General features: G+C 45.8%; 1 protein-coding gene across 1 annotated transcript in view; it reads left to right on the top strand.

Annotated features, from left to right (window-relative positions):
* Positions 1 to 26,037, top strand: part of LOC108101089 (angiopoietin-4) — a 224,589-nt gene that overhangs the window by 186,488 nt on the left and 12,064 nt on the right. The window contains exon 6 of the mRNA XM_043208470.1: positions 24,813 to 24,999. Coding sequence (XP_043064405.1) covers positions 24,813 to 24,999 — 187 coding nt within the window. The remainder of the gene's footprint in view (positions 1 to 24,812; positions 25,000 to 26,037) is intronic.

The raw sequence follows: 26,037 nt of genomic DNA, 5'->3' as shown, positions 1-26,037 counted from the left end.
TTGTTTCTCAGACATGCATCTATGCAGTGCAGATCACCACAGGCGACGCAGACTGATCGCAAGGTGCAGTTGCTCCTTGTGTGCCCAAACTCCTGACAGTTAGTACACTCTACCGGGCCGTTTCGCTTGTGAGGCTCCTCTACGGTATTTCTTCGATGGAGAAGATATTGCAACTTGTAAATAGGATTGACTGCGTTTTTCTTAAGAGGTGCAGTCTTTGGCGCCAGTTCAATGTTAAATAGTGACTGAGGGATTTTTGTCCTGTTGATTATATTAGTTACATGTTTATCGAAAAACCTTGTTTTTTCAGTCCATCGGCTATGTCAGCTACTGGGACGGTTGATTCTATTCCTTTTACTACAACTTGTAGCCCTTTGCTACTTTTGAGCTGGTAGGTGTAGTAATTTACCGGCACATGGTCGAGGAAATTCGTCACAGTGCGGTAGTTGCTTTCATTTTTTATTTGGAGTTTGGTTTCTGATATATTACCTCTTTTTAGGTTGGTAACATAAAAGTTATTTCGCCCGATTTTTTGTTTAAGATAATGTTAATAATGTTGTTAAGCTCCGAGCAATTGTGTTCCCTAATGTAGATAGGGGGTGGCTTTACATCTTTGGTGGGTTGAGGCGGTTGACCCTCATCTTCTCCAAGGTCACCAAGTATAGAAAATCTATTTTCAGAAGTTGCCTTGTTGTTGTTGCCTGAGGTTTTCGATACTTTCGGCAGGTTTGCATTAGTTTTTTGTGGGCTAAGCTTTCTTTTTTATTTGAACATACCGATCGATCCCGGTCTGTACAAGCGTAGTTTGTGGGAGAGAGGCAGCAGAGACACATTTCAATTGCGATGATAATATCGGCCACAGATTTGCCACCGACGTTGAAGTTGTTGTTGTCGTCGTCGAAACAACAGTTGTAATAGAGGGCACCGTGCTGGTCAGCGCAAGAGCTGACGTAGTAAGTGCAATGAGTGGTGAGAGTGGAGATGGGCATTGGTAGCTCCACGACTGGGCCATGGCAGCGCTGCTTGAGCTTAGGAGTGCAGGTGACAGTGAGCGCGCTCTCTCGGAAGCATTCAATGACATTGCTTTTGTTGTTGCGTGTTCGTTACTTACTGTCTCCGTAACAATTGCTACATAAGCATTATTCCGGGCAGAAGACAGTCGGCGTTCGTTCTTGCTTTTGTTGTTTTTGCATTCGACTTTGACTCGTGGGTTTACTAGTTGCACTTATTATTGATTTGCCCGCAGGCATTGTTTTTTGTTTGAGATTAATTGTTTTCTTCACTTTGATCTGTTAGAAAACAAGGAAATGGGGCTAATATGATTTGGCATTGCTGCCAGCGTCTTTTCGCTACTATTTCAGTTTTTATTTCACTTAAATATCGAGCTAATTGACTCGCTTGGCGGAGCGATCAAGAAACACGTCTGCACGGGGCAAAAGTAAAACTTAAAACTGATCCAAACAACAGATAGCTCTCGAGAACATCAAACGCAGTTTAACCACGGCCCCGGTCTTAGGGTGTCCGGATTTTGACAGGAAGTTCGTGTTGCAAACGGATGCGAGCGACGTTGGTCTGGGAGCAGTACTCTCACAAGACTTCGAGGGTCAGGAAAAGGTCATCGTGTATGCCAGTCGGCGACTCACTGCCGCAGAGGGTAACTATACGACTACGGAGTAGGAGTGTTTGGCGATCATATGGGCCATCAGAAAAATGAGATGCTATCTGGAGGGCTACAGGTTCGAGGTAGTCACCGACCACTTAGCTCTCAAATGGTTGAATTCTATTGAAAGTCCGTCCGGTAGAATAGCACGGTGGGCTTTAGAATTGCAACAATTCCAGTTCGACGTGCGTTATCGACGAGGGAATTTGAACACGGTGGCCGACGCATTATCCCGACAGCCGTGCGAAGTCTTGCAACAGATGGTTGAGATGGAGCCTCCTTGCAAGTGGATTCGAAGTATGGAAAGCAAGATACGGGAACACCCTGAGAAGTTCGCGGACTACACCGTGGAGAATGGACAAATATATCGTAACATCGGACGAAGGATCGACGGCGAGGACTACTTTCAGTGGAAACTCTGTGTTCCTAGCCCACACAGAAGTCGGGTTCTACGAGAGTGTCACGATGCTCCGACGGCCGGACACCTCGGCGGACGGAAGACGATCACCAGGTTAGCACAAAGTTACTTTTGGCCCGGAATGTTCAGGGATGCAAGACGGTATGTACAACACTGCGAGTCGTGCCAAAAATTTAAGACCGCTCAAACCAAGTCGGCGGGTAAGATGCTGACTCGGGTGACGCAAGAGCCGTTCGATGTGTTGTGCGCGGATTTCGTTGGACCTCTACCCCGCTCGAAACAGGGGAATGCCATGCTCCTTGTCTCGGCATCCCGGGGAAGTTCGTGTGTGACAATGGTACGCAATTTACCAGTCGTACGTTAAAGGAGTTCTTCGCATCGCTGGGGGTGGAGATGCAATATACCGCACCATACTGTCCTCAAGAGAATCCGACGGAGAGAACAAATTGAACTATAAAGACGATGATGGCCCAACTTTCTGAAGGCGATCAGAGTTCCTGGGACCAGTTGCTGCCGGAGATAACACTTGCGATCAATTCCAGCATTTCGGATTCGACGGGGTTCAGCCCAGCCTTCTTCACGCAAGGACGCGAGCCTCGACTGCCCTCGATGTTGTACGACGAGGTCACCCCTGGATCTGCGGTGGAGGCCCGCGACCCCGAAAACAAGGCATGCCAACTGAGGGGAGTCTTCGACCTGGTGCGTGACAATCTACAGCGATCGTCGCAGGAGCAAGCGAGGCATTATAATCTTCGCCGACGGGAATGGAGACCAAACCTTGGAGATCAGGTGTGGCTCCGTCAGCACCACCTCTCGAAAGCGGCCGAGGGATTTGCAGCCAAACTAGCGCCTAAATTTGACGGGCCCTACGTTGTCTCGAAGTTCGCATCACCAAATTCTACGACGCCGAGGAGAGAAGAAACGACGCACGGCAAATATCGCCCAGCTCAAGCCGTATTACCCAGGAGGGGCTACCAACGAGGAATGCGACGTCGATCACGAGAAGTAATGGTATGGGTAGATAGAAAAGTAGAGTACTAAAAGCGATTAATGAAATTAACCCTAAGTAAAGAAACTGTAACATGTAGCGCTAAGTCTGAATATCACTGCACCGATCGTGGGGCTAGGTTGCTATACCAGATCGGCGATCTCGAGGATCGCCGAGAGGTTTGAGAGTTGGGCCGGAGCGGGCCGCAGGATCCGCTTCATGGTCGTCGAAGAAGGGGTCCGTTACGTCGTCACCGGGAGGAAGAACGAGGCGTTTTCCATCGACCCCCGGTGAGTAAGGGGAGAGTGTGACGATGTGGCCGGATGGCCCGAACGTCACAGCCAGCGGAGAAATGAACCGATGGGACTGGCAGCTCATTTCGACATTATTATCATTATTAATATTATTAGATCTAAGAGAAAAACGTCGTTAAATACAATTTTTGATTTTTATAGTTATAAGATAATGATAGATATAAGAGAGAAACCTGAAATTAACGGCAAGGAGCCGAATACATATAATTACTTTAAAGCTAAGTTTATTTGGGATTGGAATGTCATCAACCCCGCCCACGGTATCGATCCTAGGTAAAAATAGCAGAAAGCGCAGAGAGGTGCCAGATAAACTTAGGATAAGCGAGGGTAAAAAAGAAGTATGCGGGCACATAGGAAAAGAAGATCGAGGAGTTTCCGGCGAAGAGAAGGGGCGAACAGACGTGCGCGGGCAGCAAGGACCCGGCGCGTAGACACAGACGCGCGAGCACGTGAGATCCCAAGATCGGGACAGAGGGTGAGGAAAAAGGTTGTGAGCGGACGTGCACGGGAAAACGCCAAGCAGGCGCGTTTTTGGAGGAAACACGTGGGATCCCGAATTACAGGTTAGAGGAACGCACTGTAATCGGTGCAGTGAGGATACTAATAGAATTAAATAAAGCAAGTAAAAATATTAACCCGTTGCCATTGATTTTTCCTTGCGTAGTCTTGATAACACGAAACTCCTCCCCCTTGTAGTTTACCCCACGGGCACAGTAAACAAATCGTTTTGGGAAGGCCGATCCTCCCTAGTTAGGACGGTAAAGGGAAGGCGGATCCTCCCTAGTGCATAACTCGTTTTGGGACGGACGATCCTCCCAGGCAGGTCGGGAAAGGGAAGGCGGATCCTCCCTAGTGCATAACTCGTTTTGGGACGGACGATCCTCCCAGGCAGGTCGGGAAAGGGAAGGCAGATCCTCCCTCGCGCATAACTCGTTCTGGGACGGACGATCCTCCCCGAGTAAGCCGGGAAAAGGGAAGGCGGATCCTCCCTGTAGGGCAATCGTTTTCGGGAAGGCCGATCCTCCCTAGGCAGATCGAGAAAGGGGCGGCGGATCCCCCCTAGTGAACAAATCGTTTTGGGACGGACGATCCTCCCCAGTTAGGACGGAAGAGGGAAGGCGGATCCTCCCTATAGTAAACTCGTTTGGGAAGGCCGATCCTCCCGAGGCACCTGTTGTTGAAAATTGCGACAAAATCACTGAATTAGTAGCAGCCATAGCATCGGTTAATAGCGGAGCATGAATAATCAAGCCGTTATAAGCCATTTGAAAAAGCTTGAATTTACAAAGAAGCTTGATGTATGGGTGCCACTCTAATCATGCGAATCGCTTCTGAACGTAACAAAATTGACCCATCACCTACGACGACATAAAGCCCAAATGGCCGTGCTCGAAGCGCGTTGAAGCGACCTAGGCGATGGCCATGCCCGGATTGACAGCCAGGGAGATCCTGCTGCGCGTTTGGAGGGATTTGCAGGGAACCATCCTCACTAAATGCGATGATTCGACGAAAGCCAACCCTGCAGATGTACTCGAGACCTGAAGATCAAAGATATGATGCTGAAGAGCTCTTAGCGGCCGTCCATAAACCTCGCGACGCTAATTTTTGGCTTTTTTGACCCCCTCCCCCCCTATGTGACGCATCACATAATGAACCCCCCACCCCCCCTAGGAGCGTCACGAGGTTTATAGACGGCCCCTTAACGTCCATTTGGTTCGCTAGGAGTTGTTTTTACTCGACTCAGTAATTAATTGACCTCTTCCACCTACCTTCAGAAGTTGTGTCGTGAGAGTTACCCAAATCGGCGGTCTCTCGTGTTAAGCCCAATTAAGTGCTTTAGAAAAAAACAAGAAAGGAAGCTAGCTTCGACAAGCCGAAGCTTATATACCCTTGCAGTCATCAAATATGTCGAACAAAATGCATAAAGGTTAAACAACATCGAAGCTATGATTTGACGACTTTTCTATTAATTTTCCATATTTTCGACTATTGTTCATATGGCAGCTATATGATATAGTTGTCCGATTTTTATACCCTTGCAGAGCAAAGGGTATTTTAATTTTGGCCAGAAGTTTGCAACGCAGTGAAGGAGACACCTCAGACCCCATAAAGTATATATATTCTTGATCACCATCACCTTCTGAATCGAAATACGTCTGTACGTCTGTCCGTCTGTCCGTTTCTGCCCAAACTAGTCTCTCAGTTTTGAAGCTATCTTGCTAAAACTTTCCCAAAAGTTGTGTAGTTATTGCACGCAGTATATAAGTCGGAACGAGCCGGATCGGCCGACTATATCGGATAGCTCCCATACGAGAGATTGATAAAAAAAAATCTAACTCCGTTGTTTTTAATCAGATCGACTTGAATTCTTCAAAATGGCGTTTTCTAACTACTACTAAATTTCGGATTAAATTTGATCAAAATCGGATAACTCTATCATATAGCTGCCATAGGAGAGATCGAAAAATATATATAGAATTAATGAAAATAAATTGATAACATCGTTGTTTTTTATCCCACGAGCATGATTTTTTGAATATCAAGTTTTTTAACAACCTTAATATTGAGAATAAAGTTTCATAAAAATCGGACAACTATATCTTATAGCTGCCATAGGAAAGCTTGAAACATCTATATTGAAATAACGAAAATAAATTTATAACATCGTTGTTTTTCATCAGGCAAGTATGGTTTTTGGAATATAGAGTTTTCTTACGATTCTTGAATTACGAATTAAATTTGATCAAAATCGGACAACTATATCATATAGCTCTCATATAATTGTCGAAAATATGGAAAATGAATATGAAAAATCCGTGAGGTTTTTCACGGAATCGAAAATGATTTAAAATTTGACTTGCGGTGTAGCAGCCTAGCTGGGGATTTTCCGTCACGAAAGAAGACGCAAAGACAACTCGAAATCAATGCAATTTATTGCGCGGGCGCAGCTATTCACGATGAGCGATTATGAACGACTGACTCACACGAGCAGTGCCAAATTCTTACGAAGTTACAAGCTTATCCGTATAAGAGTAAGAGTAAGAGTAATTTAATTTACGATTACGATATTGACTGCTCCAACATTCCGGCCCCGTTGAAGGCTTCCGGCACTTTAACAATTTCGTTGCTTTCGTTGCTAATTGGCAGCAACGCCAATTTATGAATCGCTCGCCTAATTACGCCTCCTTTGGTTTTTATTTCGGCCACCCTCACTCGCTTGTCTTCGCCGAGTGATGTCGCCACGACGCGTCCTGTTAACCACCGTTGAGGGGGTAGATTGTCCTCGTGTACGAGGACCAAGCTGCCGACTTCCAAATTGGTGCCTACTGTGCACCACTTGCTGCGCTGCTGCAGGCTGGCCAGGTAGTCCTTGGACCAGGTTTGCCAAAGCTGCTGCTTGAGTGCAGACAGCATTCGCCACCGCTTCAAATACTCGAAGCTGGTCTTTCTGCATTCTCCGTCTGTGCTGGATTCTGGCGGCAGCGTAAGAAGAGGCTGGCCGATCAAAAGATGCCCTGGAGTTAGTGCCTCTCCATCGTTGGGGTCGTTGCTAGGCGACGCGATTGGACGCGAATTGAGCAGCGCCTCGACTTCGACCAGATGCGTGCTGAGTTCGTCTGCTGTGAGTCTGGCATTGCCGACTCCTCGGAGCAACCGATGCTTGGCTGCCTTGACTGCTGCTTCCCACAGTCCGCCGAAGTGTGGTGACCTCGGAGGAACGAAACACCACTCGACGCCTCTCTGCGCCGCGTATGATGTCAGCTGCCCTTGGTTCCGACGAAACGCTGTTTGCAGCTCCTCCAGGACTTTGCTCGCTCCCACGAAGTTGGTCGCGTTGTCGCTGTATATCTTCTCCGGAAGACCCCTCCGTCCGACGAACCTTTTAAATACAGATAAAAAACTGTCAGTAGAAAGATCGACAACGAGTTCCAGGTGAACAGCCTTTGACGAAAAACACACGAAATCAGCCACATAGGTCTTGATTGGAGGTTTTCCTCGGAGTTTTAACGAGACATAAAATGGACCGCTGAAATCTACCCCACAAATCAAGAAAGGACGAGCTTGTCTAACCCGATCGGCTGGCAAATTGCCCATTATTTGGCCAAGAAGTACAGGCTTATAGCGAAAACAGTGGACGCAGTCTCGAACAATTTTTGTGCACGCCTCTCGAGCATTAATTAGCCAAATCTGCTGCCTTAAAAGCGAGACCATCACTTTGGCGCCTGCATGATAATGCCTGTGGTGTAAATTGTGAAGGAACAGCTTAACGAATTGTGATTTTTGAGAGAGCATTAATGGAAATTTGGCGTCATACGGGATTGATGCATTCACCAGTCTGCCTCCAACACGAATTAATCGAAATGCCACCCCATCTAGCTCGAATGTGTGTATGAAGGGATTTAAGCGTTGAAACTGTGGGGCCAAAACTTGCGATTTCTCCAACTTTAAAAATTCTGACCCTAACTCAAGTCCTTGAACTATTTGCACGAGCCTTAGGAATGACAATCTTAATTCCCTTGCGGAAATCACAGATTCGCATAGACCCTTTTTCTTTCTAGTAAAACGATGTACATATGCCATAATGCGGAGTAATTTGTCGAATGACGAACATCTTTCTATAAGACCAAGGAAAACGTTTGGTTCACTTGTCGCAACGGAATGTACTGTAGCACTTTTCTTGTTCTCTGACAGCTTCAATTCCAAAGAAACATCAATCTGGTGAAGGTGAGGCCATTCGATGTAACTGCGTAGTAAAAAATCTGGCCCATTTTCCCACAGAGAACATTTCAAGCCGTCCACATCTGTTCCACGCGACACTAAATCAGCTGGATTCTCAGTTGTAGGAACATGACGCCACACTGCATTTTCTGATAGCTCTTGGATTTCAGAAACTCTGTTTGCGACGAACGTTGCGAGTGTGGATGGATCCCTTTTAAGCCAATAAAGAGTGATTTAAGAATCTGACCAAAAATTAATGCTTTCGATCTCTAAAGAGTCAAGCAATGGGGCTAACTGAGCCCAGAGCTTTACAAGCAGGTGCGCTGCACATAGCTCGAGCCTTGGAATGGATTTCGTCTTGAGAGGTGACACTCGCGATTTGGCGCTTAACAACCTAGATAAACTTTTTGTCCCAACACTTGTGCGTACATATATACAACAGCCATAAGCTTCACTTGAAGCATCAGCGAAACCGTGGATTTGAACAGATTCATATGCTGGCAGACAGATGTATCGAGGTATTGAGATCTTGTTTAATTCCAGCAAATTCTGCTTAAACTTGTTCCAACTGGTAAGCAGACTCATAGGGACCGATTCATCCCAATCCAATTTTTGTCGCCATAGTTCTTGCAACAAAATCTTGGCTTTAGTTATTAAAGGACACAGTAATCCTAAGGGATCAAATAGACGAGCTGTGACAGACAAAATGTTACGCTTTGTTGGTGGTAATGAATCAAATGACTTATCTAGGCTATAATGAAACACATCACTTCGCGGATCCCATTTCATACCAAGAGTTTTGATGGATGTAGAATGGTCAAGTGTCAGAGACTTTTCCGGGCCTGTATCTGCCAGAAGGCTGGAATGATTGGTGGCCCATTTGGCCAGATCGAAGCCCCCATATTTCAAAACCTCAGTTACTTCTCTACGAATAATTTTTAACTCTTCTAAACTACCGGCTCCTGTGATCATGTCGTCAACATAAAAATCACTTGCGATAACCTGAGATGCAATCGGGTGTGATTCCGAATAGATCTTTGATAATTCAATTAGAAAACGAATCGCCAAAAAAGGAGCTGATGCTGTTCCATAAGTAACAGTGTTTAGCCGATAAGTTTGAAGTTGGTCTGTGCCTTTCTCTCTCCACAAAATAAGTTGAAAGTCCCGATCATCTTCGGCGACGACAACTTGCCGATACATCTTTAAGATGTCAGCTGTTAAAGCATACTTCCTTAATCGAAACCGTGATAGAATGGCGTACAAATCCCTCTGAATAGTTGGTCCCACCATTAACGTCTCATTTAACGGGACCGAAGTTGACGTCTAACTTGACGCGTCGAACACAACTCTCAACTTCGTGGTGCTACTTTCAGGTCTCAGGACACATTGATGCGGAATGTAGTAATGGTGACCTGGAGGAGGTATCGGAAGCAATGACATATGACCAAGGGTAAGATACTCTCTCATGAATTCTTGGTACATATCATGCAAATTGGCGTCACGGTTAAGTTTGCGCTCCAACGCAAGAAATCTGCGCTTTGCTGTTTCGAAAGACAGCCCTAGCACATTTGGATTCATTTTAAATGGTAGCTTTACTTCAAACCGACCCGAGGCAAGTCTTTTCACTGTCTCCTTGAAGTGTTGCTCACAAGCAACTTGTTCAGCTGTATAGACAGCCTTCGAACTCTCTGTGACTTGTTCCAAATTCCAAAAACGTTCAACTAGAGAGTCGAGGGAACCGATATCATCGTTAACAGTGACGCTACAAACTTGAGCATTATTCAACTCTTGCTGAGTATACTTCCCAGAAACAATCCACCCCAATAAAGTTTTCTGAATTGATGGGTGGTGGGAACCTAACTTTATTTGGCCTACGCTTAAGAGTTCGAAAAATATTTCTGCGCCAATTAGCAGGTCCACCTTTGCAGGCTTATAAAAGCGAGGGTCTGCCAACTCAATGTTTGCTGGTATACTCCATTGCGCACAGTTCACCTCATGGTCTGGTTGGTATGTCGAAATCGATTTTAAGACCCAAAAATCGGATCCAAAACTATGAGCATTGATCCTAGAATTTATCGATGTGTGGACCTTGTGTCGTACTACCGATTCACTATTTCCTACAGTGGTAACGTTTAAGTATGACTCTTCTCTTTTTAAACGCAGACGTTGTGCTAGATCCTCAGCCATAAAGTTTATTTGCGAACCCGAATCTAAAAGAGCTCTTGCTAACTGAAGTTGCCCAAACCTATCTCGTACCTTTACTATCGCAGTAGCAAGAATGACTTGGTCATTGCTCGCGGCATGACTTGAATAGGCTTGATTTTGCTGGCCGGCAGCTACTGCGTTGCTCTGAGAGCGCACTTGCGGCACTGATCCAGGAACAGTTGTCTGATGCTCTACATCGTAGCGGTGAAGAAGCGTGTTATGTGGTGTTGAACAAACTGTAACGAACTGCTTTTGTGTCTTTGCTCGCTACGAGAACGTGCGGCTAGCTCAGCTGAGTTTGTGTGTTCGTCCCACCAAATTTATTGATGCGTAACCCCGAGACCAAAGAATAACACAGAGTTAGGTTAGATTTAAGAATACTTGTTGGGTTTATTGTACGTAGATTTATAACTCGGTATTGACTCGTGGATCTGCTGCCTGACGACTCGCTCTCCCTCGTTGACGCCGGTAGTGGCTCCCGCGTCGACTCTACGGCGGCACGCCTGTCGCGCGTCCTCTGCCTTGCCGAGTCTTTTGGGCATCGGTCGCGTATTAGGCACGCTACGAGCCTCTCACAACCTTGGAGGATGTTAGACAGAACCTCCCTAGCGGGGCTAAGCAGTGATGCCTGCAGTCACCACTCTTCGCTCCACCCCGGAGTTCGGTCGGGACTTCGTCGGCCTGGCCCTCAGCAGGTCCTCACTCTCGTGTGGACCGACGCCGGGTACCCTTCGCACAACTCCACTGGATCTTCGTCGGCCTGGCCCTCAGCAGGTCCTCAATCTTTCATGGGGTACCGACGCTGGGTACCTTTCGCACAACATCCACTGCCAATACTCCACCAACTTCGTCGATTTCGAGACTCGTAGACGCACCCTACAACTTACCTTGTACCCTCGGGATCTCAGCTTGGCAGTCTCAGCTTATGTAGACGTGACCGTCGTTGGGCTTCTTGACTCGGCGATCTTAATTCCGGATTAATTGGCACTTGGTGTTCTCCTCGGGGTTCACTCGCGTTGGTACGATCTCGTTGCACGACTTCACTTGACTGTCCCGACTGCCTGCACGCGTCCTCCTTTTATACGCCATCCATGTCCCGCTATTTCCCTCCATCGGTGGCGTGACTGGGTCCAAAGTGCAGGACAAGTGGCGTGATCGGGTCCAAAGTGCAGGACAAGTGGCGTGATCGGGTCCAAAGGGCAGCACAAGTCCCGTTAGTTCACGGTCTCTCCTCTTTGTGCTGGTCCAAAGTCCGCCAACTTCACCGTTATAACGGGTACAAAGTCCAGAACTTCACCGTTATAACGGGTACAGAGTCAAGAATGGTACCGTTAGTTCACGGTCTCTCCTCTTTGCGCGGGTCCGAAGTCCGCAGACTCACCGTTATTGGGTCCAAAGTCTGCAGACTCACCGCAGCATTGAGTCCAAAGTCCTTTGAGCCGTTATTTCCCTTTTCTTCCGCACGCAGCGCATCCCGCTGTTGCTATGCGGCTCTCCTGCACTCAAACTTGTAAGGAGTTTTACAAACCCTTACATCTCCCCCTTCCTTCGGAAACTTTTAAAAGCTTCGGGCTCCGGAATGTCCTGGGGAAACGTTCTCAAATTGCATCCTTCCCACGTCGACCTCCACTCCTGAGTGCGGCCAAGGGCCCTCTGGATCTCAGCCGGACAGTCTCAGCCTAGTAAACCCTACCTGGTCGTTAAGCATCTCGACTGCGGCGTCTCGACCCCCCATGGCTCCTTGCGCGCACATCCTTCCTTGATCCTTGTGGCCGTTGCCACTCCTTCGTCGACCTCCTCCCGCCACGGCTGAGAGCTCCTCCAACCTCAGCACCTAAGTCTCAGCTTATGTAGACTTCCCGTCGTTGGGCTTCTTGACTAGGGCATCTTGGCTGTCGGAAACTCCCAGCGCGCGACTCCTTCCAATCCTCGTTTCAAATTTGAAAAAGTCTCCCGCGCAGAATTTCCCCGCGCACTACCGATAACTCTTACCGATCGATTGTGGCGTTGCCACTCCTCAGGGTGCCGTCATATTTAGTGTGACCGGCCAGCGATATTTCCAGTATTTTTTAGCTCCCATCGATCGCACTATCGATCGACCGCCGTTATCGTGGCGACCCCATTCCCAATTCAGCTGGCCTCGTTTGTTTGTTTTGGTAAGTCAGAAAATTTTTAAATTCCCATTTTCTTCGTTTTACCATTAATGTTCATGCGCCGGGGCGCCAACCCTGGCCCAGCGCGTCCCGGCAGGCGTCTCTCTTGGGCAGCTGACCTCCTCTTCTCCACTTCCACCGCATGCCAGGCCGGCGACGGGGACCACGGCACCAGCGGGGACGCCAGTAGCTGGAGGACCGGCGACAAGCGCCGGAGCCCCCACTTCGCCCCTGGCTGTTCCGCTGGCCGGGGCCTTCCGCCTCGGCCTGAATTGTTGCCGCTGCTGTACTTGTGCTGCTGCTGATGCCGCTGTTGTTGCTCCCGCAGCGGTTGTTGTTGCTGCTGATGTTGCTGCCGCTGCGGTTGTTGTTGCTACTGTTGCCGCTGTTGTTACTGCTGTTGCGGTTATTGCCGCTGCTGTTTCGTCTGCTGCTGGTTGCTGCTACTGAACTCTCCTGCTGCTGCTGCTGAACACCGGCCGTTTTTTCCCTATTTTTTCGGCTTGTGTATATACCCTCCTCTAACCCGCTTTCGCGCTCCAATGTACCCTCCTCTGACCCGCGTCTCGCGCTCCTGGCGCTCGCGCTCCAAACTATACGTGTGTGTGGGTGGCCATTTTCTCGATACTCCGTATCGTCCTCTCCCTTTCTCGCGAAACACACGTACAGTGCGCCCCCAGTATGACGGTCACCTCTATTTTTCCCTTTCGGTTGTGCTCGGCTTCAGCTCGCTAATGTGAGCCCTCTTATCCTTGCCATTCTGGCCGTGCCGTAAATTGCAAATTACCGGGGAAATAAAATTAGTGATTGTGAATGGCCCGTCATATCTGGGGGCCAATTTCGCCGCGAAGCCTTCCACCGCTTTGGACAGGTGGTGCTCCTTTGCCCAGACCGTATCACCAATCCTTGGCGTCCACGGTCTCCTTCGCAGGTTGTAATGCCTTGCCTGATCCTGTGCTGCCTTCTCCATATTACGCCTGACGAGTTCGAAAATTTCCGACAGTTTTTGTGCATTTTCCTTCGGTGTTTGTGTCGCCTTTCCGGTTCCGATTGTGTGCTCGTCGAAAAGAGCTTTTGGCAGCCTAGGTTCTCGACCCTGGGTGACGAACGCTGGCGAGTACCCGGTGGACTCGCACCCCCAATTCTTCCAGAAATCTTTTAAACGCCCTGCTTGTGAATTGTACCCCGTTGTCCGTGATTAACACTTTAGGGACGCCGTACCGTGAGACGATCCTCTCTCTTATTGCCTTCTGTAGAGATTCCGTGGTCGCCTTCCGCATCGGCACCAACTCGGTCCACTTCGAGAATCGGTCCACCAGCACGAGCAGCATAGCATTGCCGTGTTTTGACCGCGGCAGTGGCCCGACGAAATCGGCACACACTGTCGCCCACGGCTCCTCGGGAATCTGCGTCAACATCTTGCCTGCAGCCTGCAGCTGATTCGGCTTGTACTTCATACAGCTCTCACAGCCGCGTACGTAGGCTCTGATGTCCCGGTGCATGCCCGGCCAGTGGTACCTCGCAGCCACTCTTGCGATCGTCTTCCTGCTGCCTAAGTGACCGGCTGTTGGTGCGTCGTGGTTTTCCGCTATCACCCTCTGTCTTGATCCTCTGGGTACGCATAGCTTCCACGCGACCACGTCCTCGTTCCCCGCCCTGTGGGGTATGTGGCGATACATCTGATCGCCTTCCAGCAAGTAGTCTGGGTATTTCTGCGGGTTTTGCTCCACCTTGTTCCTCATCTCTGCTATCCAATCGCGTCCCTGTTCCGCTGTCTTCGGATCTGCCTTCTTTGTCTTCATGCGGCGGCATTCCGCTGGCAATGGCTGTCTTGACAGGGCATCCGCCACGACATTAAGTTGGCCTTTTCGGTAGGATATCTCAAAGTCGTATTGTTGGAGTTCCAGCGCCCATCTCGCAATCCTTCCTGACGGGCTCTCGATACTGTTGAGCCATTTTAGTGCCATGTTATCAGTGATTACTTTGAAATGGTATCCCTCTAGGTAGGGTCGCAACTTCCTTATGGCCCATACGATCGCCAAGCATTCTTTTTCGGTTGCGGAGTAATTTCTTTCCGCTCCATTTAGGGAGCGACTTGAATATGAAATTACTCTTTCGCCTTGCTCTGAATGCTGAGTGAGTATGGCGCCAAGCCCGTAGTCGCTGGCGTCTGTTTGCAGGATGAACGTCTTCGTGAAGTCTGGGCATGCCAGGATGGGGTCTGCGACCAGCCTCGCCTTGACCGCCGCAAATGCCTTCTGGTGGTCGTCGGTCCACTCCCATTTCACCTTCTTTCGGAGTAGGGCATTAAGCGGCTGGACTAGTGTGGCGAAGTCGGGTACAAAACGTCGGTACCATGATGCCACTCCCAGGTATTGCCTCAGCTCCTTGACGCTGGCTGGGGGTTCTAGCAACGCTATCGCCGCCACCTTCTCTGGATCAGTTCCAATTCCTTGGTCGGTGATGCGGTGTCCCAAGTACTGCAGCTCCTTTCTGAAGAACTTGCACTTCTCCACATTTACCTTTAGGTTCGCTGCTCGCAGTCTTCGGAACACTTCCCTCAGGTTTCTTTTATGCTCCTCCAGCGTACGTCCGATGACGATAATATCGTCTTGGTACGCAAATGCGTGCGGCATCATCTCAGGCCCTATGACCTGATCGAGCGCCCTTTGGAACGTTGCCGACGCTGAGTGCAGCCCGAATGGCATCACCTTCCATTGGAACAGTCATTTTCCTGGGACGGTGAACGCGGTATATTGCCTGCTCTTCTCTTCCAGCGGTATCTGCCAGTATCCATCCTTCAAGTCCAGGCTGCTGATGTATCGTGCCTCCCTTAACTGATCCAGGATGTAATTTATCATAGGCATCGGGTACGCATCCTTTACCGACTTTGCGTTGATTTGTCGGAAATCTACGCACAGCCTCCATTTTCCCGTCTTCTTCTTTACCATGACGATTGGAGAGCTGTACGGGCTTCTTGACGGCTCGATGCATCCTTTTTCCAGCAGCTCGTCTACCTTTTCATTTATTTCCCCCTGCATTTTGGGGTTTTTCGGGTAGTACCGCTGCTTTACTGGCTGGTCGTCCTTCATCGTGATCTTGTGGACGGCTATGTTTGATGCTCCGCTTGACTCTTCTAGAGCTTTCAGCTCCTCCTTCAGGAATTTGGCGATGTCTTCTTCCGAAAACTGTTCTGGTGTTTCTACCACTGCCACCGACAGTCTTTCTTCCAGCATTCCTAGTCTGCGCTTCCTTGCTGGTATCGCCACCTCGAGTCCTGCGCATTTTACCTCCGCTCCTATTTTTGAGAGGAAATCCCAGCCCAAAACTAGGGCGTCTATCACTCTTGGGAGGATTAATAATTGCATCAACACCTTCCTCGTCCCGAGACCAACCACTATCTCCAGCTGTGATTGGATGCTCCCGCATCTTCCGTCTGCCATGCGCACCTGCCTTCTCGTTGGTACGACCTTACCGGCGGCCTGCAGCCTGTCCGCCAACTCTTCGCTTATAAAGCTAGCCGTGGCGCCAGTGTCCACCGTGGCCTTCACTTTTTGTTTGTTTATGAGCACTGTGGCGGACAGCTGCATCTCTTCCGCCTTCAGGTCGCCCATTAATTTCGAGAGGCAGCACCTTGCGATCCCTGGCCGCCCCTCGGTGGCTGAGGTCGCTTGGCGTTTCCCGCTCGCGCGCAGCATTCGCCGTTCGTGACGCCTATTTTCCCGCATCTCCAACAGAACGCTATTCTTCGGTTGCGGCATTCTTTCGCCCAGTGGTCCTGGCTTCCGCATCTCCGGCATGCCTGGGATGGATTGTTCACATATCCGGGCCGTGCGTTACGCTCGTCTGGCTCCTCCTGACAGCGCCTGCACGTTGCTGCTGGTTCCCTCCTCATGGCCGGCACATGGTATCGGGCTTTCGGGATGTTCTCCTGCTCGAACCGCTCCCTCTGCTGGTCAAGCTCCTCAAACTCGTCCGCTAATGCCATCAGGGTGTCTAGGTTCTGGCACCTGTACGGGCGTATAAACAGCCGTAATGCTGGGGTGCTATTCTCTTTAACCCGCTCCAGGATCTCGTCCTTGTTCATACCCAGGGGTCGCATCAGTGTCTGCATGTCTACCATGTAGTCTTTGAAGCTTTCACCGTAGTTCTGCTTCCTCTGCCTGACCTGATCTGCGAGTTTGTTCATGAAACCCCTGGGCAAGAAGAACTCCTGGAAGCTCTGGCTGAATCCGCCCCAGGTCTCCCAGAACCTGTTGTTCGCGATGAACCATTTTAACGCTCTGCCCTGAAGGAGCGCCGGCATCGCCATCGGAATTTGGTTGATGTCCAGCCCGTACGTCATGGCCGACCACTCCACTTGTTCGAGGAATTCCAGTGGCTTCTCATTCCCGTCATAACGGAAACTCCACTCCCTCACTTGTTTCGCGATTTTTGCATAATCCTGTCCGGATTTGCCGTTCTCCGCTCGTTGTTCGCGGGTGTCGCTCTTCCTCTCCCTGCTGCCTTCCCGTCGGTCGCGGCTGCTGCTCCTGCTGGCGTTCTGTATGCTGCTTACGTCCAGGCTGCGCACCAGGCCCTCGGCTCCGGTGACTTTCAGGCCGACCGACGGGTACTTAGCGTAATCCCTTTCCAGGGCCGCCAGAATTGCCCGCGCTTCATGATCATGCTCGGAGTGGTCGATGAATTCGGCCAGAGTCCGCCTCATTTCCTCTACAAGGCCCTCTAGCTGGATTCCTAGGGCGCTTGCGATCGCCGGGAAATCGTCCTTTTTAAGGTTATACACCCAGGACTTCCCCATTCTAAATCTATTTTCTGGTGACTTTGGTCTGAGTATTACGCTTGGGCGCCAGATGTAACGAACTGCTTTTGTGTCTTTGCTCGCTACGAGAACGTGCGGCTAGCTCAGCTGAGTTTGTGTGTTCGTCCCACCAAATTTATTGATGCGTAACCCCGAGACCAAAGAATAACACAGAGTTAGGTTAGATTTAAGAATACTTGTTGGGTTTATTGTACGTAGATTTATAACTCGGTATTGACTCGAGGATCTGCTGCCTGACGACTCGCTCTCCCTCGTTGACGCCGGTAGTGGCTCCCGCGTCGACTCTACGGCGGCACGCCTGTCGCGCGTCCTCTGCCTTGCCGAGTCTTTTGGGCATCGGTCGCGTATTAGGCACGCTACGAGCCTCTCACAACCTTGGAGGATGTTAGACAGAACCTCCCTAGCGGGGCTAAGCAGTGATGCCTGCAGTCACCACTCTTCGCTCCACCCCGGAGTTCGGTCGGGACTTCGTCGGCCTGGCCCTCAGCAGGTCCTCACTCTCGTGTGGACCGACGCCGGGTACCCTTCGCACAACTCCACTGGATCTTCGTCGGCCTGGCCCTCAGCAGGTCCTCAATCTTTCATGGGGTACCGACGCTGGGTACCTTTCGCACAACATCCACTGCCAAGACTCCACCAACTTCGTCGATTTCGAGACTCGTAGACGCACCCTACAACTTACCTTGTACCCTCGGGATCTCAGCTTGGCAGTCTCAGCTTATGTAGACGTGACCGTCGTTGGGCTTCTTGACTCGGCGATCTTGATTCCGGATTAATTGGCACTTGGTGTTCTCCTCGGGGTTCACTCGCGTTGGTACGATCTCGTTGCACGACTTCACTTGACTGTCCCGACTGCCTGCACGCGTCCTCCTTTTATACGCCATCCATGTCCCGCTATTTCCCTCCATCGGTGGCGTGACTGGGTCCAAAGTGCAGGACAAGTGGCGTGATCGGGTCCAAAGTGCAGGACAAGTGGCGTGATCGGGTCCAAAGGGCAGCACAAGTCCCGTTAGTTCACGGTCTCTCCTCTTTGTGCTGGTCCAAAGTCCGCCAACTTCACCGTTATAACGGGTACAAAGTCCAGAACTTCACCGTTATAACGGGTACAGAGTCAAGAATGGTACCGTTAGTTCACGGTCTCTCCTCTTTACGCGGGTCCGAAGTCCGCAGACTCACCGTTATTGGGTCCAAAGTCTGCAGACTCACCGCAGCATTGAGTCCAAAGTCCTTTGAGCCGTTATTTCCCTTTTCTTCCGCACGCAGCGCATCCCGCTGTTGCTATGCGGCTCTCCTGCACTCAAACTTGTAAGGAGTTTTACAAACCCTTACAAAACACGACACTTTGCAGCCTTGCATTTCTTAACTGAATGTCCTTGACGTAGACAATTAATGCACAAACGGTGGTGCTTTACGAAATTAAAACGCTGAATTACCGGGAGAGCAACAAAGGCTTGACAACTGCCTAAACTGTGGTCCGACGCTGAGCAATATTGACATTTTGTCTCAGTCCGTCGTTCTGTCTTTGTGCATGAAAAAGAAGATCTTGAAAATCCCTTACTTGATCCCTGCCTGGTCTTTACCTTGTTCCTTGTGGATTCCTCAGCAACTAAATGCTGATACCAACGATTTAACTGAACCACGCAATCGGACCATGTTGGCAAAGTATCGTAATCTAACTGTTCTTCAAAGCGCGATTTCGTACCGTGACCTACTTTGGACATTGCTATGTGAATCAACATGGCGTTATTTATTTCCTTCTCGCTCCTCAAAGACTGTAATGACGCATACAGAGCTGACATTTCATCGATTAGAGACCTTAAACTGGAAGCCGATGGTTTTAGTACAGGAGGGATTTCAAATAATTGTGACACTGTATCAAAAAAGATTAGACATTTGTTATCATAAACACTTTTTAAACTATCCAATGCCTTAACTGTTCCTAGGGCACCATCAGTTAGACAAGAAAGCATTAATCACTTGCTTTCTTTCTCGACATTTGTTAAAGATGTATCATTATGCACCAAGCTTTCAAAAAGACTTATAAAGTTTTTAAATTCCGCATGTTTTCCACTAAATTTAGGCAGATTTACTTTTGGCAAATTTGATATCGGACGATGATGATTGTTATCCGCCTGATTGACTTTTTTAGAATCGTTAACTTGCATTGCAGACCGGTATAATGATTTTGTGATAACACACATATCCTCAACTGACGCTCTTAAATCGTTACTTGGATTAATTAAATCGATGTCTGACTGGATTTCCAATAATTTTTCACAATAAGTTTCAAGCAGTTCCATTCGGTATTTGATTTGAACTTTATCGAAGGAGATAGTTCTGTCCTCGAATGCCGTTCTCATACGCCTAATATCAGCCATAACCCTATTGTGTTTTTGCATAGCTGCGAGAAGTTTTTGGCTAGTTTTAGAAGTTCCTTCCTTCACAATTAATTCCTAATCTTTGTCACTCATTTTGAAATTATTAGAATTTATTATTTATTTTCCAAATTTATTTATTAATTATATGCCTCTCACAAAGGCTAAACTGCAATATTTTTGCCGAAGGACAACGTTGAAGCAGAATAAAATAATTTATTTTGGTCACCTAAGGGTTAAAGAATGCGAAATAATTGTGTATGTATGTACTAGACGTCTGCATGATTACATTCATAACATACGTCTAAATGAATACATTCGAATCGAATAGAATGGAGTGAGTGGAATGATGAAAATGAAATGACATTGTACTTATGACAGGCTTGCACACATTCCTCTCTTAATTCAAGACGTCAAACGAAATGAGAGTGAATGAACGAAACGAAAAGTGAAATGAGAGATTTGGCTATGCGTTGAATACTCGAATCATTCGAGTTCTTGCTTAGGATTTCTGTACATTCCTTTCTTGAGAACTGCAGCACAAAGTCAAAAAATTTTGCATTTCAGCGAGCAGCGCGGCTTCGGAACGTATATTTTCAAACTCAAGAAATTTTTACAGAATAATTACAGAAAATCGTTGTCAAATAGCCACTAATTCGGAAAATATTAACAAAATAATGTTTATGCATTCCAATTTAAATTAGTTGTAAGTAATTTTTAATTTAGAAATAAATAAAATAAAAAACCATAAATATAAAGCCTTTTCGGACTCGAAGAAAATTCACTGCATTTAATTGGTTTTTATTTCCTTTTATTTACATTTGCAACGCGAATCATTCGAATGCAACGTCTCTGTTTTCAACGTTCTCAATTCACTCAATTCGTTTCCTTCTACCTGCTAGTTGTGCAAATGAGTAAGCGAAAGAGAGTCAACCCTCTCACTTCATGTTGGCTTTGCTCTCAAATTCATTCAACTCATTTTGAGCATTGTGCATTTGAATGTGGGTTTTTTGCCACTCATGCAGATGTCTAGTATGTACTTGCATGTATAACCTCTGCAGCCAACGCCAAAATTAAAACGATAAAATTTTATTCGACAACGCAAAATAGGGCTAAAGATTTCCGCGAATTATTGAAGATCAAATAGGGGTTCAAGATGCCAAATAATTGTGTATGTATGTACTTGCAGGTATAACCTCTGCAGCCAACGCCAAAATTAAAACGATAAAATTTTATTCGACAACGCAAAATGGGGCTAAAAGCTTCCCGCGAATTGTTGTGGATCACATAAGGGTTAAAGATGCCCACAAAACACAGCCAAAACGCACCAATTTATGATTTTATTTTATTAAAAACGTGTATATAAGTGGCTCCTATAAGGGTTAACAATTGTGATACACTGCGTCGAATTCCAACGGGTTCTATTTATTTAAGCGAAAATTCTCCAAAATGCAAATGTATGTATGTATGTACGCAACTCTAACTTGTACTGCTCTTTATTTGCAAGTACATGCAAACCGCTATGTAAACGTTTCAAAAAAACTGTTCTGCGAATCGGGAATCGGAGAGAGAACACAAAACCGTTTATTTGTCTCAACTTTAAAAATTTTCACAAAATTTTCGCACTTGATTTTTTATTAAAGGCAGTTCACATAGAATAATGGGTATTTTAAGCTTTTATAATTTTCTGAGTGCCAAAAATTAATACAAGTTGCTGGAGTGGGCAACGTATACATGCAACAAAAATGTTCGACAATTAATGTTTGGCACTGAATACCTGGTTGTTTGGCATGTTTGGCACAAACTTTCCTTTTTTTGGTCGAGTCCAACGCTGCACCGAATCCGCCAGCTAGGTTATTCACTCACACTGAGAAAAATGAACGAATGCCGAGACGACGAAAATGCACTATATGTTCTATTTTCTGTGGTGATTTTCCACGAAAATGCTAACCGAAGTCCCTGCTCGGGCGCCAATGGAAAATCCGTGAGGTTTTTCACGGAATCGAAAATGATTTAAAATTTGACTTGCGGTGTAGCAGCCTAGCTGGGGATTTTCCGTCACGAAAGAAGACGCAAAGACAACTCGAAATCAATGCAATTTATTGCGCGGGCGCAGCTATTCACGATGAGCGATTATGAACGACTGACTCACATGAGCAGTGCCAAATTCTTACGAAGTTACAAGCTTATCCGTATAAGAGTAAGAGTAAGAGTAATTTAATTTACGAGCTAGGCTTAGAGTACAAGAACTTCATTGGACTTCAATTTTTCTCTTTACTTATTATTATGTATTTATTATTCTAAATTTGTATTGACTGCTCCAACAGAATAGAAAAATTGTCATAGCTTCGATGTTGTTAGGCTTTATGCATTTTGTTCGACGTATTTGAGATCTGCAAGGGTATATAAGCTTCGGCTTACCGAAGCTAGCTTCCTTTCTTGTTATGAAATTTTTTTCTCGGTTCAAGGATAGTTCATAAATTCGATGTTGTAAAAATCATGCTCGTGGAATAAAAAACAACAACGTTATGATTTTTGCCATTATTTCTATATATATTTTTTGATCTTTCCTATGGCAGCTATATGATAGAGTTATCCGATTTTGATCAAATTTAATCCAAAATTCAATAGTAATTAGAAAACGCCATCTGGAAGAAATCAAGTCAATTCGATGAAAAACAACGGCGTAATAATTTTTTTTCTTTATTTTTTTGACCTCTTGTATGGGAGCTATCCGATATAGTCGGCCGATCCGGCTCGTTCCGACTTATATACTGCGTGCAATAACTACACAACTTTTGGAAAAGTTTCAGCAAGATAGCTTCAAAACTGAGAGACAAGTTATATAGAAACAGACAGACGGACCGACGGACAGACGGACCGACGGACAGACGGATTTCGATTCAGATCGTGATGCTGATCAAGAATATATATACTTTATGGGGTCTGGGGTGTCTCCTTCACTGTGTTGCAAACTTCTGACTGAAATTATAATACCCTTTGCTCTGCAAGGGTATAAAAACATTTTTATAGCACCTGAACCTTTTGAGAGTTTTTGTTGAATGTTTCGACCACGTATCACGTAAAGAAAATTAAATTTTGCGATCGGGAAAATTGTGAAAGTTATCCGACGGACTGGTGGAGACAAAAACCAAATTCTAAACTTAAAATTAGTATCAACAAATACTAAAAAATGTTATCGGTCGGTTATGGTCGATTAGGACAGTCGAGAAATATAAAAAACCATGCAGAGGTACTAGATCTCTCCCTTACATACGATAACCTGCAAATAAAGTTTTTACTTAGTAATGGAAGGTCTAGGCATTAACAAAACGTAAATAACAAAAATATTTTAGGAAATAAAGTAACAGATAATAATCTTGTGATTAGTAAAACTTAGAGGAACTAGTTAATCTACTCAAAAAAAAAAACAGAATAACTTAACAGAATAAAAAGCTTTAGCAAAGAATCATTATGCCCCATACTTAGTCATTTAGGCTGCGGAGCGAACCATATAGACTACCTAATTATGATTACCTAACTAGACTACGCACTACGATTTCCCTACTGCAAAATAAAGAGAATCTGCCTTTTCGTAAAAATCTTCAGAAACGGTTATTTTACCTTCTGGATTTCAAAGAGAAATTGTTTTCTTAATCTAACGAGCCCGTCGGAACTTGCTGGATCGACCGACTATACCGGATAGCTCCCATACGAGAGGCTAAAAAAATCCCACGCCGTTGTTTTTAATCATATCAACTTGATTTCTACCAGATTATGTTTTTAACCACTATCGATTTTCGAATTAAATTTTATCAAAATCGGATGACTAGATCATGTAGTTGCCATAGGAGAGATCGAAAAATATATATGAAATTAATGGAAATAAATTGACACCGTCGTTGTTTTTTATCCCACGAGCATGATTTTTGAAGTATCAAGTCTTTTGTTGGAATTAATTTCGTTTTTTTTTTGGCTAATTACACTGGTCAATACTAGTTTTGGTGCTAATACACTGTATTTTTTATCAACTTAGGACGTTATCCTGGAGTATTTGTTGATTTTAAAGAGCCTCTTTTCTGCAAGGGTTTTATAATACGTTTATTTTTAAAATTTTACTGGATGTTTGGTTAAACAGATTAATATGTAGGTATATACAGGGTGGGCCATTTAAATTTGACTCATTTGGGAACCCTGTAACTTTTGACAGCGTCGACAGATCGTCAAATGTCATACCACGTTGGAAGCGTCAGTCGAAGACATTTGATACCATGGAACAATACACTCCAAAGGAACGCGCTCAAATTGTTCAGCTCTACATTGAAAATAAATTCTCAATTGTGTTAACCCAACGTGCGTTTCGTAAAATGAATAAAGTTAAAAGTGCTCCAGTTAAAAACACAATTAAGTCTTTGTACGCAAAATTTGTAAACACCAGTAATCTAAGTAAGTCATGTATCCAGGCAACGAACAAGACGTTCTAATGAAAATATCGAAGCTGTACGAGCCAGTATTGATGAGACTCCTACGACATCGACTTATCGACGATCTCAGGAATTAGGCATCGCTCGCACTACTCTCCGACGCATAATTCATAGCGATTTGAAGATGTTTCCATACAAAATTCAAATGGCACATAAGATTAACCCAGCTGTTTATCCAAGACGCCTCAATTTTGCCAAATGGGCCATCGAAAAGTCTGAAAACGAAAAGTGGTGATTTTGACTGGCCCCCAACATCACCAGATTTGACGGCACCAGACTTTTATTTGTGGGGTTATTTGAAATCCAAAGTATACGCTAATAAACCAAAAACCTTAAGTCAACTAAAAGACAACATTAGACGTGAAATAGCCGCCATATCGTCTGCAACATTGACCAAATTCATGGAAAATGCTGAAAAAAGAATGCATTCGGCTGTCAGAGCTAATGGTGCCCATTTACGTGATATCATTTTTAATAATAATTTGTAAAAAATCTCCTTGGTCCAAAATAAATGATTTTTGGAATAAAAAAAAAAATGTCCACTTTTTTTTGTTTTTGTTTTAAGAATCAAGTGGGTCAACTTTAAATGGCCCACCCTGTATATACATAGTTTATATAGTAAGTTGTATATACATACTTACTTAACTTTTTTCTATGCCTTTTAATTTTTTTAGGTATGCCCAGTATTCACATTTTAAAATACACTCTGAGGCAGACTATTATAAGCTGGAAATAGATGGATATGAAGGCAACGCTGGTGATTCATTGAATGACCCTTGGTATGGATCAAATAATAGTCCATTTTCAACATACAACAAAGACAATGATCGAAGTTCGCTCAACTGCGCAAGTATGTTAAAGGTAAGTTTTATCTACATATATATACCTTCTGTCAAAAAAGTACCGGGACTGGATTAATTAAAACGCCTGTGCTAAACCGATTTCGGAAATTTTTTTTTTGTTATGTTGGTAACACTGTTCTGCATTACTAAGTAAAGTTTGATCGCGATCTGTGAAGTAGTTTGTTTACAGTCGCTGGTTACGTCAGTCTATGTTCTGATTGCTTGCCGAATTTTATAATGAACAACTATATTGAACAAAGAATTTGTCTTAAATTTTGTGTTGCGAACAAAATTTCTTGTACTGACGCGTTAAAAATGTTGCAGAAGGCTTATGGTGATGCAGTTTTATCGAGAACACGTGCTTTTGAGTGGTACAAAGCATTCCAAGAGGGTCGTGAGATTGTCGAAGACATGCCTCGTTCGGGACGACCATCCACCTCTCTCACCGACACTAACATCGATGCAGTCAAGGAATTTATTTTTGAAAATCATCATGTCAGCTTACGAGAGATAGCACAAGTCCTGAACATCTCTCACGAGTCAATTCGTACCATTTTGACTGACCGTTTGGGTATGAAACGAGTCGCTGCACGGCTTGTCAACGAATACAAGGTCAAAAACTCGATAAATACCATCGAACAAGCTCCGTATTCGCCAGATTTAGCTCCGTGCGACTTCTTTTTGTTTCCTCGACTCAAGTTGCCGCTTCGTGGAACCCGTTTTAGCACCATTGAAGACATTAAACAAAATTCGGCACGGGAGTTGAAGGCTATCCCGGAAAACGCTTATAAAAAATGTTTCGAAGACTGAAAGAATCGCTGGCATATGTGTATTGCATCTAATGGGGACTACTTTGAAGGCGACAAAATAAATTTGGATGAATAAATAGAAAATGTGAGTGTTATTAACCCAGTCCCGGTACTTTTTTGACAGAAGGTATATATATGTTTTTTTTATAGCTTTGCTTTTATTTATTGAATCTACTCTTAATTTTGAGACTAAGAATAAGTTGGCGAATCTTAACAATAAAATTTAACTAAGACTGCATTCTGGTTGC

Source organism: Drosophila ficusphila, unplaced genomic scaffold, assembly GCF_018152265.1.
Source record: "Drosophila ficusphila isolate 14025-0441.05 unplaced genomic scaffold, ASM1815226v1 contig_47, whole genome shotgun sequence".
NCBI lineage: Eukaryota > Metazoa > Arthropoda > Insecta > Diptera > Drosophilidae > Drosophila > Drosophila ficusphila.
This window is presented reverse-complemented; position numbering and strand designations above follow the sequence as displayed.